Source organism: Gossypium raimondii, chromosome 6, assembly GCF_025698545.1.
Source record: "Gossypium raimondii isolate GPD5lz chromosome 6, ASM2569854v1, whole genome shotgun sequence".
NCBI classification, from domain to species: Eukaryota; Viridiplantae; Streptophyta; class Magnoliopsida; order Malvales; family Malvaceae; genus Gossypium; species Gossypium raimondii.
In genome coordinates this window covers 56075827-56092283 of record NC_068570.1, presented here as the reverse complement: position 1 = coordinate 56092283, position 16457 = coordinate 56075827, and the positions used below count along the sequence as shown (strand labels likewise).

At 30.9% G+C, this 16457-nt stretch overlaps 3 protein-coding genes across 4 annotated transcripts; all 3 read left to right on the top strand.

Annotated features, from left to right (window-relative positions):
- The first annotated feature begins 3407 nt into the window (after window positions 1-3407).
- LOC128041776 (uncharacterized) lies at window positions 3408-8244 on the top strand. The gene is made up of 6 exons (XM_052632096.1): window positions 3408-3475; window positions 3662-3859; window positions 4077-4300; window positions 4406-4599; window positions 8017-8102; window positions 8145-8244. The coding sequence occupies exons 1-6, from the start codon at window positions 3408-3410 to the stop codon at window positions 8242-8244; spliced, it is 870 nt and encodes a 289-aa protein (XP_052488056.1).
- Window positions 3645-9316, top strand: LOC105772446 (CAX-interacting protein 4-like). Of its 2 annotated transcripts, XM_052632119.1 has the most exons (3): window positions 3645-3859; window positions 4077-4599; window positions 8017-9316. In XM_052632119.1, exon 3 carries the CDS (start codon window positions 8302-8304, stop codon window positions 9289-9291), a length of 990 nt encoding a protein of 329 aa, XP_052488079.1. In that variant the 5' UTR covers window positions 3645-3859; window positions 4077-4599; window positions 8017-8301; the 3' UTR covers window positions 9292-9316. The 2 variants fall into 2 exon arrangements, with proteins under 2 accessions (XP_052488079.1, XP_052488080.1); XM_052632120.1 differs by lacking the exons at window positions 3645-3859; window positions 4077-4599 and adding an exon at window positions 7039-7936.
- A 2839-nt stretch (window positions 9317-12155) lies between these two features.
- LOC128041855 (uncharacterized) lies at window positions 12156-14514 on the top strand. Its single transcript, XM_052632382.1, has 2 exons — window positions 12156-14248; window positions 14366-14514. The coding sequence occupies exon 1, from the start codon at window positions 13349-13351 to the stop codon at window positions 14231-14233; it is 885 nt and encodes a 294-aa protein (XP_052488342.1). The 5' UTR covers window positions 12156-13348; the 3' UTR covers window positions 14234-14248; window positions 14366-14514.
- Window positions 14515-16457: the final 1943 nt, after the last annotated feature.

The window sequence follows — 16457 nt, the reverse complement described above, 5'->3', positions numbered from 1 at the left end:
GCTTGCTGGACACGTTTTTCACCCTGGATTGTCTGTAGTATACACAGTCCTCTCTGTCCCTGGGGTTGACATTTTGAGTGGGCTTTAAGCCCACTGGACACGTGTTTCACTCTGGGTCGCCTGCAGAACACGTGATCTCCCTTTTGTGAACACCTTGGGCCTTCAGCAAGCATCCTGGGTATATGCGAACTGGGACCGCAATCCTCACTCAGTTCGTGCAAGCTAGATCCACGAGCTTGCCTTGCAAGTTAGATCTAGGACTTGGGTTAGTAATCACTGATGTCTAACACATTATATTACTGTTCTTACTAATTTAAGAGTTATAGAATAATAATTTTAAGTATGGTTAATATTGGATTAATAAATATGGTTTTGAGTATTTTCCAAAACTTGTAAACCATATACATATTTTATTGGAAAACTTGAAATGAATTTTTAGATTATTTCAAAACTTAAATAATTTAAAATAATTAAGTTATTATTATAATAATAAACAATGACATTTTTTTACTTGTTTTCACGTTTGTTTTATTATTTATTTTCTAAGTTGATGACTATTTTTTTCAAGAATGTCGTCTTTAACATTTAAACCTACGTTTTTTTTGTTTAAGAGTGCAATGTATCTTATCATTGCACCCAATATTTATTAGTATGATATCTACAAAACATCCTGGCAAAGCAAATTCCAAGCACCAGCAGGAGGGAAAACAAAAATTTGCCATGTTAAACCCCTGTTTTGCCAGCCGCTTAATTCGCACTCCGAGGGAGATGGACAATGCAAATATCCCAACCACGTCCGCACAGTTCTAGTGTATTTCTAACCAATGCCAAGTTATCAGAAGCAGCCTGGCCATCATTCAACAGCTGGGCAGCTTGGGAACTGTCACATTCCACCACTACCTTCTTGAATCCCTTCTCCCAAGCAATGGAAAGACCATGAAAAATGTCCCACAAAATCAGACAGCTAATAAGGTAAATGTAGATGAGTTAGCCAGATAAACAAATAAAGACCGTTCAAGTGAAAAAAGAAAAAGCACAAGAAAGGGTTGATTAACCTCGCATTAACTTTGGATATCATCAAAGAGAAAAAGGGGAAGCCAGAAATTTTTTAAGCAGAAATTAAATTTTATAAAATTTTAAAAAACATCTTTATTTTCTGTCAATGTCATATAAGGATAGTCAAAATTAACATGCCAAATTGACAGAAATTTACAGAAAATACTAACAATGTTAATGATATGATTAAAATTTTAAACCAGAAAGTAAAAGAACTTAAACTTTCAACTTTTAAGTATAAAGACTAAATTTTATGTTATAAGGACTAACAATATATTTGACCGAACACAAAATATACACCAATAAACCCATCCCCATATTAATTTTGAGTTGGTTTTATTCACTCGATATTTTGAGGATTTTATATTTCTAGGTTAATCTAGTAAGAAAGTTATTATCTTGGTTAAATATTTATCTATACTGTTTATAAAGTCTTTTATTGACATTTCTCGTTAATACAAAGTGAAGTTAATTTCTTGATTAAATATTTATCTATATCATTTATAAAGTCCTTTATTGAGATTATAAAATGTCATTCTATAATTAAAATAAGTTATATTATTTTAGGGTAATTTATTCTTTTATATAAAAATACACATGTTAAGATTTGAAACCACATCAACTGAGTAAGTAAAACATTAACCTTACCACTCAACCAAAGCTTCATTCTAATATATTTTATACGATTTTATTTTATCATCTCTATCAATTGTATATATTGATAATGTTGTTAATTGAATTGTATATGAAAATCAATAAATCTCCAAGGAAATTACATCAAAAGCAACTTGGGTAATTCAATGTTTACAGTAATGATATGATGGTATATGACAAGTAAAATGCATGGTCCAATTAACAACATACACACCATTCAAAATGATAGCATGTCACCATCATAACTCAAACATGATTCAGAATATAGTAAATCAAGAGACATGCATAGATGGCAATGAATATACAAAACCAATATGCATTCAATTCCAAAAACAGAACAATTTATCAAACAATTTGTATGAATAATCAGGCTTCAAAGCAATCAGAACACAAAAATGATGCTGCCTCACGCTTCCACTAGTGTCATTCTCCACAGACAAAACTCATTACCTGGCTGATACAGATGCAACAGAGCCACTCGAGAAATGTTCCACGAGTTCGCTGTCTGTCACCTATTCAAACTAATAAATGTATTACTAGCTATCAACTAGAATTAAGGCTCTATTTAGTATCGTTGTTGTCGAACTCAAAAGTTATTTTTCATTGTAAAAGTAATTAAACATGTTATTAATTATTGTTAAAAAAATTAATGTAATTTAATATAATTAAAATTTATTGTGCTTCAGCTATCAGATAAAGTATAAATCAAATAAGTATAGATACTTTAATAACTAATTTCTAATTGACGATGAGTTGATTAGAAATTAAGATTAATGTGCTTGAAGTTATATATTAAAGTAATGATCCTAAATTATACCTAATTAACTTTTTCAGAAATCCTATTTTCACAAAAATAAAAATACTTATATATCAATTTGAAAGATAAAAATCATAAGAATTGAATATTTCAATTACGGTCCTTACCTAAAATACTTTATATAATCATAACATGTATGGGTTAATTTCATAACACCCCTAGCACCAGCATGCAAAGATAAAGGCTTTTTAGCTTAGTTTTAATACCAGTGTGCCAACGCAAAATTGATCTTGCATTGAAGTCTAATTAAAATATAATTTTGAAATTTCAGTTCGTTATTTTATTATTATTATTTAATAATAAAATAAGAATACGATCAAGGGTTCTATCTTGTTTATGGGAATAAATTATATTTCATGATCAACCGTTTATTTATTTGGAGAACATAATTAATCACTATTGTGCCGTCGGTGATAAATACTTTAATTTCTTAAAAGGAATTTAAAAATGAAATGAGAAATTTTAACAAATTTTAAAATAATTAGGCTTCAAAACATAAAGTTTACATTATGTTACTTTTCTTATTATTGTAAGAGTTATAGAATAATAATTTTAAGTATAGTTAATATTGGAATAATAAATAGGATTTTGAGTGTTTCTAAAATTTATAAAGTAGTTACATATTTTCTTGGAAAACTTTATGAATTTTTGGATTAATAATTTATTTGTTTTCAAGTTTGTTTTATTGTTTATGTTCTGAGTTTATGATTATTTTTCTCAATAATCTTTAAAATATAAATTTATATTTTTCGCTTAAGAGTACAATGTAATTATATACTAAAAAAATATTAATTTTAAGAAGTTTGATTAGACTTTATGACATCGTAGGGAAACTATAAATTCCAATAATATTTGAATCTAGTTATTCTAATTTCTGATCATGGCAAATTTAGAGCAGATTAAGGGCGTGGTTAGAGGGTTGACAGGAGCAGCGACCCTCGCTAAAATGTAAAACTCTTCATTTAAGCTCCTTAAAATTTTTAAAATTTTAATTAGTAAGTAAATTTGTACTTTAACTTAAAAATTATAAAAATATAAACTATTAAAAATTTGATTTATTAAATTATTTAATTGTTAAAGTTAATGGTCATCTAAGCTATTTTTAGAGGTTGTTTTAAGCAAGTGGCACATCAGGATTGAGCTAACAAGGAAACCTAACAAGCAAATCCTCGAGCATGATCGCAAGCGTCAAGATAAACTCGCTGAACAAGGTTACACTGAATCTGAGATCGCTGATAAGCTTGTTGAAGCTAGGAAGGCTCTCGAAGATGCTCAACAAGAGAAAGACGAAGAAGAAGGAGAAGTTACACCAATCCCTACTCGCCAGCAAAAGTAATTTCTTGTCTTTTATTTTGTTTTTAAAATTAGTGATTATGGATTTTTTGGTTGTTTATTTATTGATTAATTCATGTTACGAAGGTTTTGGTTTTCGGTTACGCAGGCTCACCAAGTGGATTAATAGTTTATTTTTTTTAAAATTACTTTGATTAATAATGAATGATTTATGTTCTTTTATTATTTATTGATTCATTCATGTTTTGGTGGTAAGGGTTTCGGATACACAGACCCACCAAGTTGCTGCAAGGAAGGAGAAGCAGATGGAGACCTTTAGGGCTGCTCTCGGGGTTGGAGCTTCTGAATCTGGGCTTCCTCCTCTGCCAAATCGTCGAAAGAATATCGATGAGCGTGAACATTCCTTTTTGGATAGAGATCCACCTGTTTCTGCAGCCATGGATGTGGATGATCCTAAGGCAAAAGCAGACAAGGAAAAAGGTTAAGTAGTTGAAGATGAAATTGATGAGTCACGACACCGGAAAAAGAAAAAGGAGCAAAAGAGGTCCAGGAATCATGACTCGGATACAGATGATACTGATACAGATAGCAGTTTAGAGCATTCGAAGAAAGCTACTCGCAAGAAGAAGAGCCGTAAGGGTTATGATGGTGAAAGTAGTGATTCTGATGACTATGCCGGTGGCAGGAAGCTAAAAATATCAGCGAAGAAGCATGATAGACGCAGACCATCTGATCGGTCGAAGCTTGGTGCTGCTAGTTTGGATGTTGATGATCGACAGGTGACAATTATATTTAATTTAGATCCTTGTTCCAAGCTTAAATTTTGCCATAGCCTTCTGCGTTTCTGGTGAATGTGTCCTGCAGAATGCAATCTAGTGGTGACTATACTAATTTGCATGAATCTTGATAAACTAGTTAATTAGGTAAAGCATTGCACATCATACTGTGCATTCAGGAAATTTTTTTCACCAAGGATGAGATTCTTATATATTAAAGAATAAATTAGAGGATTGTGATATTTTAATTTTCATCAAAATTGATTGACTGGATAGCTGCTTCCATGTAAGATTTTGACCTGAACTTACTGAAAGCTATGCTGTCATTTAATCACATAGTGTCGATTTATGTTTAATGTTAATACACTGACCTCTTGGTTTTTGGAACTCCCTCATGAATCATTCAAGAATTAAGATTGAAAATCTGTTATTGTTGTTAAATTAAGGGGCATTTTGCAAAGCTACCCGTACAGCCCAAATTTTTGCCCGGCCCACTACCCAAATTAAACCCAAACCCGAATCCAAGCAGGCCCAATACCAATTTTTCAGAAAAAACAAAAGAAAACCCTAGCCCCCTAGTACTGCCGCCGTCCCTAGCCTGCCCTAGCGCCGCCGCCGTCACTTCATCAGTGCAAGTGCCCACCTACTCTCTGCCACCGCCCAACTGCTCACCTGCAAACAAATAAAGAAAGCAGCAACAACAAGCAAAGAAAAAGAGAAAAAATTGTAAAATGGCTTGATATAAAAAGCCATTCTAACCGAAAACAGAGGAGGAGCTCTTTTTTTTTTTTTCGGTATAAAAACCGACTGAAACCATTGTAAAAAGGGGGGACTTTGATATTTGTCTCTACAAGATTTGAAGAAAAAATAAATAAATAAGGTGGTTTTTTGTTCTTTTCCGTGGATTTTATTTTATTTTATTTTCTTATTTCGAATCAAAAACAAAAAAAGAAGACATTTTTACCTTTTTGGTCGCCGCCGGAGCGTTCAGGAGGCCGAGGAGAGTCATCGGGGAAAAAGGGGGAGACTTTTGGTCTCCCCGTGGCCGTGCACGGCGGCGCCGGCGCGGGCTACCGGCAGCCTGTGTGGTGGCTCTTGGCCGGATCTCTGGCCGGCATCTGGAGAAGGGGGGAGGTTGAGAGAGAATTTTGAAGTTTTTTTAAGAAGAGAAGAAATGAATTTTATTTAATCTTTTTTAAATTTATAAGGGCATGAAACGGCGCCGTTTTGGCCTAGCCCCAGAACGTCCAAAACGACATCGTTTTGCTCTAACCCACAACCCGACCTGATTCGACCCGGAGGGTCCGCGTGTTTTCGACTTTTGGGCTATTTGGGTTCGCGGTCCTTCCGATTTTGCAACATGTTGTGATTGGGTCCTTTTTCTTTCTTTTCTTTTATTTTAATTTAGCCCGCATAGTTTTAATTCTGTTTCATTTTAGTCCCACGCGTAGTGATGTGTTTTGGAGGGTGGGATATTTACTATAATGGTCCCTCCATTTTATTTCCGCACTCAATATTGTCCTTTTTTAAAATTATTTTTGAATCCGCCCCATATTTTTCATTTTTAATCCAATTTAGCCCCTTTTTATTATTATTTATTTTGTTATTTTCTTATTAAAATTAATAAAGTTGACATTATTATTATTATTATTATTATTATTATTATTATTATTATTTATTCAGTTACATATTTCTTTACTGTTCCAAAAATCTCGTTATATACATATGTATATCTTAAGCTTGCATATTTTAAATCATTATATGTATATTCTTACATTTTTCATTTATGTATATATACCTATATGTATTTACGCATTCTAATTTATGTACATGTATATACATTGTTTCCATACTTCACATATATATATGTGTACGTATACATTTTATATTTCGTAAGTATATATACTTATATTTTAATATACATACTCATATATATATTTTACGTATTAAAATATGTATACTTATATATATATATTTATTTTATTTTATTTTATTATAATTCACATATATATATTTTTCTTATATGTACATATATATACTTATTTTTATATTTTATAATTTTATCTATTTTCTTTGTTATTAATATTGTTCTACTTGATGTTCATTATTATATTTATTCACATGTCCATTATTATCATTATCATATCCTTTAAATGCTTGGTTTTATTTATTTATCTACTTGATATTGTGTATATGCGATTGATTTGTTTTTTATTATTTTTATTTTATCTTTTCATTATTTTTGCTCATGCTATTTATATTTACATTATTACAATTGTTACTCCATTACATCGATTTTTATTTAGATTTCAAAAAAAAAAAGAAATTTTAAAAATATAAGTAATACTCGGTATTTGGGATCTTCGAGAGAATCGAGCCCTAACGTATTGGGTTCTGATTTTCTTCGTTGAATCTAAAATAATCGAGATTACTCTTTTAAAAATAAAAATAAAAACTCGTTATCGGGAATTCGATACGTTGTGTCCTAACGCATTGGATATGACACGTTGTTTTCTCGAGATGAATATTTTTTTAAAGGCAATATTTTGCATTTGGAAATTTGTGAAAACGTGCCCTAATGTGCTGGGTTTCGATTTTTTTTCGTTCGACCAAATAGCCAAATATCCTTTCAAAAATTTCAAAATAAGGCAATATTTTGCGTTTGGTAATTCGAGGAACGTGCCCTAATGTGCTGGGTTTCGATTTCTCGTTTAACCAAATAGCCAAATATCCTCTTGAATTTTAATTCATGTCATTCGAGTTTTTTTAGGATCGTATTTTAAATCTCTTTAAAGTTTTCAGTTTTCGACACTAAGACATTAAGTAATCAACTAGGTACCAATTTTGGGCGTATCGAGGGTGCTAATCCTTCCTCGCGCGTAACCGACTCCCGAACCTATTTTTCTGAATTTCGTGGACCAAAACAATTGTTTTAATAAAATCAAATCGTTTATTAAAAACAACCATTTTTCAAGGTGACCCGATCTCACCTTATCAAAAAGGATCGGTGGCGACTCCCTTTTTTTTGTTTTTATTTTCAAAATCCAGGTTGACCCCGTTTTTATCAAAAAAATGGTGTCAACACTACCAACCGTCCTCATCCCACTTTTCCTTCTCTTTTTCTCCTTCCCTAACAACGTTGGAGCTTAAAAGTTCATTGGAAAAGTTCCAGCAGAACCAACATGTATATGATTGGAAATGTCTATGCTGATCTTAGGTTATAACAGGAAGTACTCTTTTTTACCTATTTTCTAGCCATTTTGAGGCTATTACTCCCCCCTGCATTTATGACATTGTGGTGAGCTAATTGAGAGCTAATTCAGTGGTCTGATAGATGATTGTGAGTTATTACCCATCTGTATGACGTTTTGTTACCCTGTCATTTGTATTTCAATTATTTGATTTCCTTAAATCTTGCAGGCACAACATCGACGTAGACATGACTCTAGCGAGGATGACTCTGAAACTGATGGTGGGAGGGAAAAGAATAGAGGTGAAGTTCAAAAGTAAAAGTTTGAGGGTAGTGAATCTGATTCTAATGCTGACAGAGCGAGAGGGCGTAAAAAGGAATTGATTAAGGAAGGTCGTCAAGGGCATGACTCCAGTGAGGCTGACTCTGATTGTGATGGTGGGAGGCAAAAGAAGTGAGGTGAAGTTCAAAAACGGAAGATTGAGTCAACTAGGAGCCAGAGGAGAGAAAGGGACATGGGTAGTGAATCTGATTCTGATGCTGACAGAGCAAGAGGTCATAGAAAAGAAATGGTTAAGAAAGGTCGTCATAGGCACAACTCCAGCGAGGACAACTTTGATTCTGATGGTGGGAGGCAAAAGAAGAGAGGTGAAGTTCAAAAAGGAAAGATTGAGTTGACTGGGAGCCAGATGAGAGAGAGGGACATGGGTAGTGAATCTGATTCTGATACTGACAGAGCGAGAGGTCGTATGAAGGAAATGGTTAAGAAAGGCCGTCGTAGGAATGACTCCGGTGAGGATGACTCTGATTCTGATGTTGAGAGGAAAAAGAAGAGAGGTGAAGTTCAGAAAGGGAAGATCGAGTTGACTGGGAGCCAGAGGAGAGGCAGTGATAGTGGCTCGGATTCCGAAGTAGACAGAGCAAGAGATCATAAAAAGGAAATAGTAAAGAAACGTGGTCATAGGTATGATAAAGGAGATGACAGTGATTCTAATACAAGTGATGTAATGGTAGAAAAGGATAGGAGAAGAGGTAGAAGAGGTGATTCTGATGATGAAGATTCCAATTCATCATATGGCAGGAAAATTGGCAAGGCTACAGAAGCTAGAGAAAGGGTGGGTAGAAGGGGATCGGGCTCTTTGACAGATGATAGTGATGCAAGTTCTAGTGACTCTGACAGCACCGATGTAAAGCGTCAAACCATTGAAAAGAAGAATGCTGCTGACAAAGACAGAAGAGGACATAGAGGTGATCATGACAGTCATGGTGTTAGAGGTAGTCGTCGGTATCAAGAAGAAAAAGACTCTCCATCTTATGCAGCCAAGAATGATGATAGAAGGGGAAGGACCTTAAATGAGGATGATAGATTAGAGAGATTGCAGAAATCAGAGAGCAATAGAGAAATGATGAAAGGCAAGAGGAAGCTTGATGATGAAAATCATGACGAGCAGCCAGAATTGAAGTCAAGAAGTAGAAACTTAGGAAGTGAATTGGAGATGAAATAGTAATAGTAGATGAAATAGTAATATTTAGATTTAATTCATTAATAAATAAATTATGAAATTTGATATTAGAAAATTAAAAAAATGACATGTATGTCTTTAAATTATAAAATCATCTCTTAATTCTTCATTTCTTACTCTTTAGAAGATTAATGATTATGTAATTAAGTTTGGTAGTCCTCCCTTTAATTACCAAAACTAACAATCTTTGTGCTTACGATACTTTAATTTTAATTATAATTTTTATTATTAAAGAGATAAGCTTTGGATACTTCAACATCTCAAATAAGTCACTTTGGCATATACCTTACTTGCTACATTTATATCATATGAGCATCGAAATTCCTTTTGCCATGAATAACCTAATTTGTAAATAAAAGAAAAGAATAATTTTACTTTTTATTTAATTGTCTCTTCTTTCATGAAATTTCGTGTTTTTTAATTGATATATTTTCGGATTAATTTCTTTAAGTATATTGTACGTTTGATGCATTACTTCTTTTTAACTATGATATAAAAGTAATATATATATATATATATATAAACATATTATAAATGAAATAAAATATATGAGTTATTAAAATTGCCAAAAGAAAACATTAATAATTATTAAAATAACAAAAAATAAAATTATGAAAAATTATATTAAAATTGTTAATAAAATTTATAAAATAGTTACCAAAACTAACATTCTTTGTGCTTACAGTGAAGCAAAGCACAATACTTTAATTTTTCCTTTTAAAAGTCTCAAATATGCGACTTTCCCATATACCTTACTTCCTACAATTAACTCTAATTTAATTAATCCATCATATGGAATTAATTAAGTAAATTTTTTAAAAATAAAATATATTTATTAAATATGAATTAAAGTTCATAATTTTTCAATCTACTTTTATAAAAATAAATGTTGATGTTTTCAAGGATTTTAACCTTTGTTTTATAATAGTGAACTTATTAAAAAATGCTATGGTGATGATAATATCTCTTAATTTTTCCTTCCTTATTTATAAGTATGCATAAAATCTATTCATGGATGAGAGGAATGTTTTTTGTGTTATTAGTAGAATAATAAGAAAATCAATTAAATCCTTCTCATAATTATTTTTTCTTTGACCCAATTAGATACATAAGAATATATAAATAACAATAATATCGAATAAAACATACAAGCATAACAATTGCTTATGTGTCTCGATTGTTGTCTACGTTTTCATGGCATGATTAAATAATCTTAAACCCGTAAAGAATCAAAGTAGTTACCTAACTTACAAATAAAAGAAAAGAACAATTTTAGTTTAATAAAGAAAGCAAAGTATTATTCTTATAGAAATGCTTTACTTTGTTAGGATCTTTTAGAACATATAAATTTTACTTTGTATTTATTATCTTTTCTTTTAAGAATTTTTTACTTTGTTGAATTGATATCAAATTCTTTGCGTATATCATACCTTTGATGTATTAAAATTTTTAATTATGACTTAAAGATTACGGTTAAAGGGTCTTTAAAAGCCTCTGAATTTTTTCAAAAGATAATCAAGTCTTTATATATATATTTGCATTCAATTGAGCCATTGAACGCTAAAATTTTGATTTATTAAATCATTTGGGTGTTAAAGTTAATGGTCAACTGTTAAAAGAGTAACGATAGCTATTTTTAGAGGTTGTTTTCACCACGTGGCACATCAGGTTTGTGCCATGCAATGGAATAGGATATTTTATATTAAAAATCATACAAATATCTACAAATTAAAAACATTATAAATGGAATAAATTGTAAAATTATTAAAAATTGAAATTTTTTAATAAATATTAAGAAAACATAAATATATATAAATTACAAAAAATAAAAATATTCATGTATTTATGGCATGATTAAGTAATCTTAAACCCACAAATAATCAAAGTAGTTGCCAAATTTATAAATAAAATAATAAATTTTATACTTTCTTTAAGCCCTTATACTTTTTAAAAAAAATTCAATTGAGTTATTGAGCGTTAAAATTTTAATTTATTGACTATTTAACCGTTAAAGTTAACTGTCAATCGTTAAAGAGTAACGATAACTATTTTTAAAGGTTGTTTTAACCACGTGGCACACGAAGATTGTGCCATGTAGCAAAATATGATATTTTATATTAAAATAATACAAATATATACAAAATTAAAATATTATAAATTTATAAAAAATATAAAAGTACAAAAAATAAAAACATATTATAAATGAAATAAAATATATAAATTATTAAAATTGACAAAAACATTAATAATTATTAAAATAACAAAAAGTATATGTAAATTACAAAAAATTTAAAATTATGAAAATATTTAAAAATATAGGAAATTATTAAAATTGTTAATAAAATTTCCAAAATATTATAAAAATTAAATTTTGAAAAGAAGAAGAAGAAATCATCAATCGTAAATATTTAAAAATATAGAAAATTATTAAAATTGTTAATAAAATTTACAAAATATTATATAAAGAATAAAATTGTTAAGTAGTGAAGAATAAGTCATGCTTCCTTAAATATTATAAAGAAGAAGAAGAAATCATGAGTGGTAACTATTTCTTAATAGTTTGTTACAAAATTAAAAATGGTTGATATGAAAGAGAAGATAGTTTTTATTACCAACTCCATTTTACCATAACATTATAAACAAAATTGAAATTTGAGGAAATGATGAGTGGTAAGTATTTCTTAATAGTTTGTTACAATATTAAATATGAAAGAGAAGATAGTTGGCATCTTTTCTTTTTTATTAAATATGAATTGCAATACCTTCCTCCATCTTCACCCTTCTTTTCTTTCTTTACTTCCTACCTCTTTCTACCCTTTCCTTTCTTCGTTCTTTTCTTCATTCCTATCATCTCCTTCATCTTTTTCATTTCTCACAACCACACTAATTAATCGAGATGAAGAACCAGAATGAGAGTGCGAGTCACCACAAGTCAGTGCAACAGATTACCCATCGCTTTCATCAGCAACATCCCTTGGTGTTAGAGGCAGAGCAAAGCAATGAAGGTCTCAAAGCCGACTACGATGGATGTGGGGAACTGCTTTCAGCTCCATGCTTCACTTGTATTCATTGCAATTATCACCTTCACAAGCAATGTGCAGAGGCACCCCCTTCACTTCCTAATCACCCTCTCCATCCCAAGCACTCAGACAAAGGTTTTTTTCTTCAACAAAGGCCACATAATTGGGTATATGGTTGTGCATTATGCAAGGAAAAACGTAACATATTTTTTTATCGATGTAATTGGTGTTATTTTTCCATTGACATCAAATGTGCTCAATTATCTTCTTCATTTAAGCTTAGCCAACTGTCCAAACATGACATCCACCAACATCCATTGACCTTCATAGAAAGTCCCATGGCCATAGATGTATTCAAAAGATTGAACTGCTCCTGGTGTCATGAACCATTGACAGATGCTATATATCTTTGTCCTGACTGTCCATCATTCATCATTCACAAGAAATGCCTTGATAAGTTACCCACTAAAATTGATCACCTTACTCATCGCCTACACCGTCTTATTCTCAACCGTAGTGATAGTGATTACTTGTGCAACCTATGCCAAAAGTAACATTCCGGGCCTTTTTACAGTTGTTCTCTTTACCATTTTAATATCAATGTTGAATGTGCTTGGCCGAGGTCTACTGTTGAAGATAGAAGTCATCATCAGCATCCATTCACCTTACTTAGGAGACAACATTCATTCATTTGTGATGCATGTGGCACTGAAGGAAATTATATTTCATATATATGTTCAACATGCAGCCTCATAGTCCATAAGGATTGCACTTCACTCCCACGCATCGTCAAATTTTCTCGACATGATCACTGCATTTTTCACAAATATTTTCTTAAAGATCTTACAAGGCAAGATTGTAAGATTTGTTTCAAAGAAGTGAGACTAGAGTGTGGGAGTTACTCTTGTAGGAAGCCAGGTTGCAATTACGTTGTCCATGTGAATTGTGTCTTAGAGGATAAAAGTTTGTACAAGGTAATTGATGAAGAAAAGCAATGTGAGGAGCTTGAAGAAAAATCTATGCAGTCTTCCATCATTCGTGTTATTGAGTTGAATGAAGCTGGGGAAGCTACAAAGATTCAACATTTCAGTCATCAACATTGCTTGGTGTTAGCAGACAAGATGGAGGAGGAAATTGATAGAAAATGTGATGGGTGCATGCTACCTATCTCAAATATTTTCTATTATTGTTCAGAATGCCCCTTTTTTCTTCATAAAACCTGTGCTGAAATGCCAAGAATCAAGCAACATTGGTTTCGTCAAAGCAATGCCACCCTCAATTTTGACAGCTTCATATGGTGTGCCTTTTGCAATCAATATTTTAGTGGTTTCTTCTACCGAACTAAAGAATTTTGGAACATGTGCTTAAGGTGTGCTAAAGTTGCTGATATCATTGAATGTGAAGGACACCTGCACTTTCTCTTTTTTGATTTCAAATGCAAGGAGAAATGTAATGGTTGTGGCAAGACGAATTGGTATGGTGGTTCATTCAGATGTGGAAAGTGCAGATTTGCTTTGGATTTTGGATGCTTAACATTACCACATTCAGCTCTTCACAAAATTGATGAACACAAGCTAAAGCTTACTTATCATGATGATAAGGAGCAAAGTTATTGTGATATTTGTGAGGAATATAGAGATCCAAGCCTTTGGTATTATTCTTGTTCAATTTGTGATACTTCTGCTCATCCCAAATGTGTTCTTGGACAATTTCCATTTCTAAAGGATGGGAGCATACTGCTTGAATGTTGTCGCAAATGTTATTGTGCTCTTAAATTTTTTAGGAAGTTCGAGGGCTACCCTGAATGCTTTAATTGTAGAAAGCTTTGCCAAGAAGAAATTCTCAAGTGTGGAAAGTCTACATGCAGCTATATTGTCCACTACAAATGCTATAGGGGTTACTAAGCCTAAAGCTTTGTGGTAAGTACTCTAAATGATTAAAAAATTATTTTTCGATCATCAATGTTGTTGATTGCTATTATTTCATGATTTTGATTTCATTATCAACATCAGTTCTAATTGTGTTCATGGTTGTAGATGTAATTTATTCAAATGAAAAGCACCAAAGGATTTATTTGATCAAAGGAGTTCACAAAGGATTTGGCATTTCATTCCTACTTCTTTGATGAAAGGATGCTCGAATTCTAAGTGTGATTTGGTTTCATTGTTACTTTGTTTAAGATCGATTTGGGTTTGTATGATTTGATTTAAATATTACTTTGGGATTCATCTATGATTTGTTTGGGTTTGTAAGATTTGAATTATTTCTTATTTAAAGTATCTTAATTAATTTAATTATTCTCAACAATATTAATTTATGGGTTTTAGAAGCCACCAATTTCTGGAATGGACTTCCTACTTTTTAGCTTGGGTTGTGGAACCCATAATTTAAACACACACAATAATCCATAATTCTAAAAATTAATAATAAAGACATTGAATTTTTTCGAAATTAGAGAAGATATTTTCTTTCTGAATTTTAAACTGAAAATTGCTCAAAAGTATACATAAAAGAGATGAGAAGAATATTGTTTCACTTGATAATTTAAATGAATATAAATACCAAACTTTATTATATACAATGTAGAGTTGTAATGGTTTGGGATAAATTTATCATTTAATAAAAACAAGAATGTGGTGGGGAGTTGAGTATATTCTGTGATCAATCATCTATCATTTTAAAGAATACTCGTGACAAGATGATTAATCACTATTGAAATTTTGAAATGAATTTTGGACTATTTGAAACTTAAATATCTTAAATAATTAAATTATAATTATAAATAATGCTAATTTTTAATTATTTTTAAGTTCTTTTATTATGCATGTGATTTTGAATTGAAAATTTTTATATATATATTATTTTTATAAATTTTAATCATTTATTTAATGAAACCAAATGAATTGGTCGGATTGACCGAATAAAGAATTAGTGGTTTGATCAGTTGGATCATTAGTCCGATTTTGCAAACTTTAGTGGCATAATAGGTTAGACTTTTTCAAAATTTGTTCTTTGTATTGTGACATCTACCTCGCTCTCTGAATTAAAATTTTAATAATAAACTTAATATTTTTATTTAGGATTATTTATATAAATATTTGTTGAGTTTTTGGTAATGGTAATATGAATTAAATCTTTCAAAATTACCGTATAAAAATATTTTTTTATAAAATGCTCAAATAAAAGTTATTGAGTTTTAATTCTTTTATAGCTTTGTGGTAAGCACTGTAGATAATTAAAGAGTTATTAATTTTTTAAATCATCACTGTTGTTATTATCTCATGATTTTGTTTTCATTATTTACATCAATTCTAATTGTCTTCATGGTTGCAGATGTGTTTTGCTCAAATGAAAAGCACCAAAAGATTTACTGGTCAAAGGAGTTCATAAAGGATTTGACATTTCATTCCTACTTCTTCAATCTGTGATACTTCTGCTCATATCGAATGCGTTCTTGGACAATCTCCATTTCTCAAAAATGGGGTCACATGTCGTTTTCATGATCACTATCATTGTAATGATCTTAATTTTTTTAGGAATGTCAAGGGCTTGGGCTTCCCTGAATGCTTTCTTTGTGGAAAGTTTTGCCAAGAAGAAATTCTCAAGTGTGAAAACCCCGCATGCAATTATATCATCCACTACAAATGCTTTTACGGTCACTAAGCCTAAAGCTTTGTGGTAAGTACTCTAAATGATTAAAAAATTATTTTTCAATCATCAATGTTGTTGATTGCTATTATTTCATGATTTTGTTTTCATTATCAACATCAGTTCTAATTGTGTTCATGGTTGTAGATGTGATTTATTCAAATGAAAAGCACCAAAGGATTTATTTGATCAAAGGAGTTCACAAAGGATTTGGCATTTCATTCCTACTTCTTTGATGAAAGGATGCTCGAATTCTAAGTGTGATTTGGTTTCAGTGCCACTTTATTTAAAGTTTATTCGTTTAAGATCTATTTGTGTTTGTATGATTTGGTTTCAATATTATATGAGATTCATCTATAATTTGTTTGGGTTTGTTTTGTGATTTGTTGGATTGGAATTATGAAAATTAACTGTTTTTTTAATTATTCCTTATTTAAATTATTTCAGCAGTGTTAATTAATTTAATTCTATTTACATTAT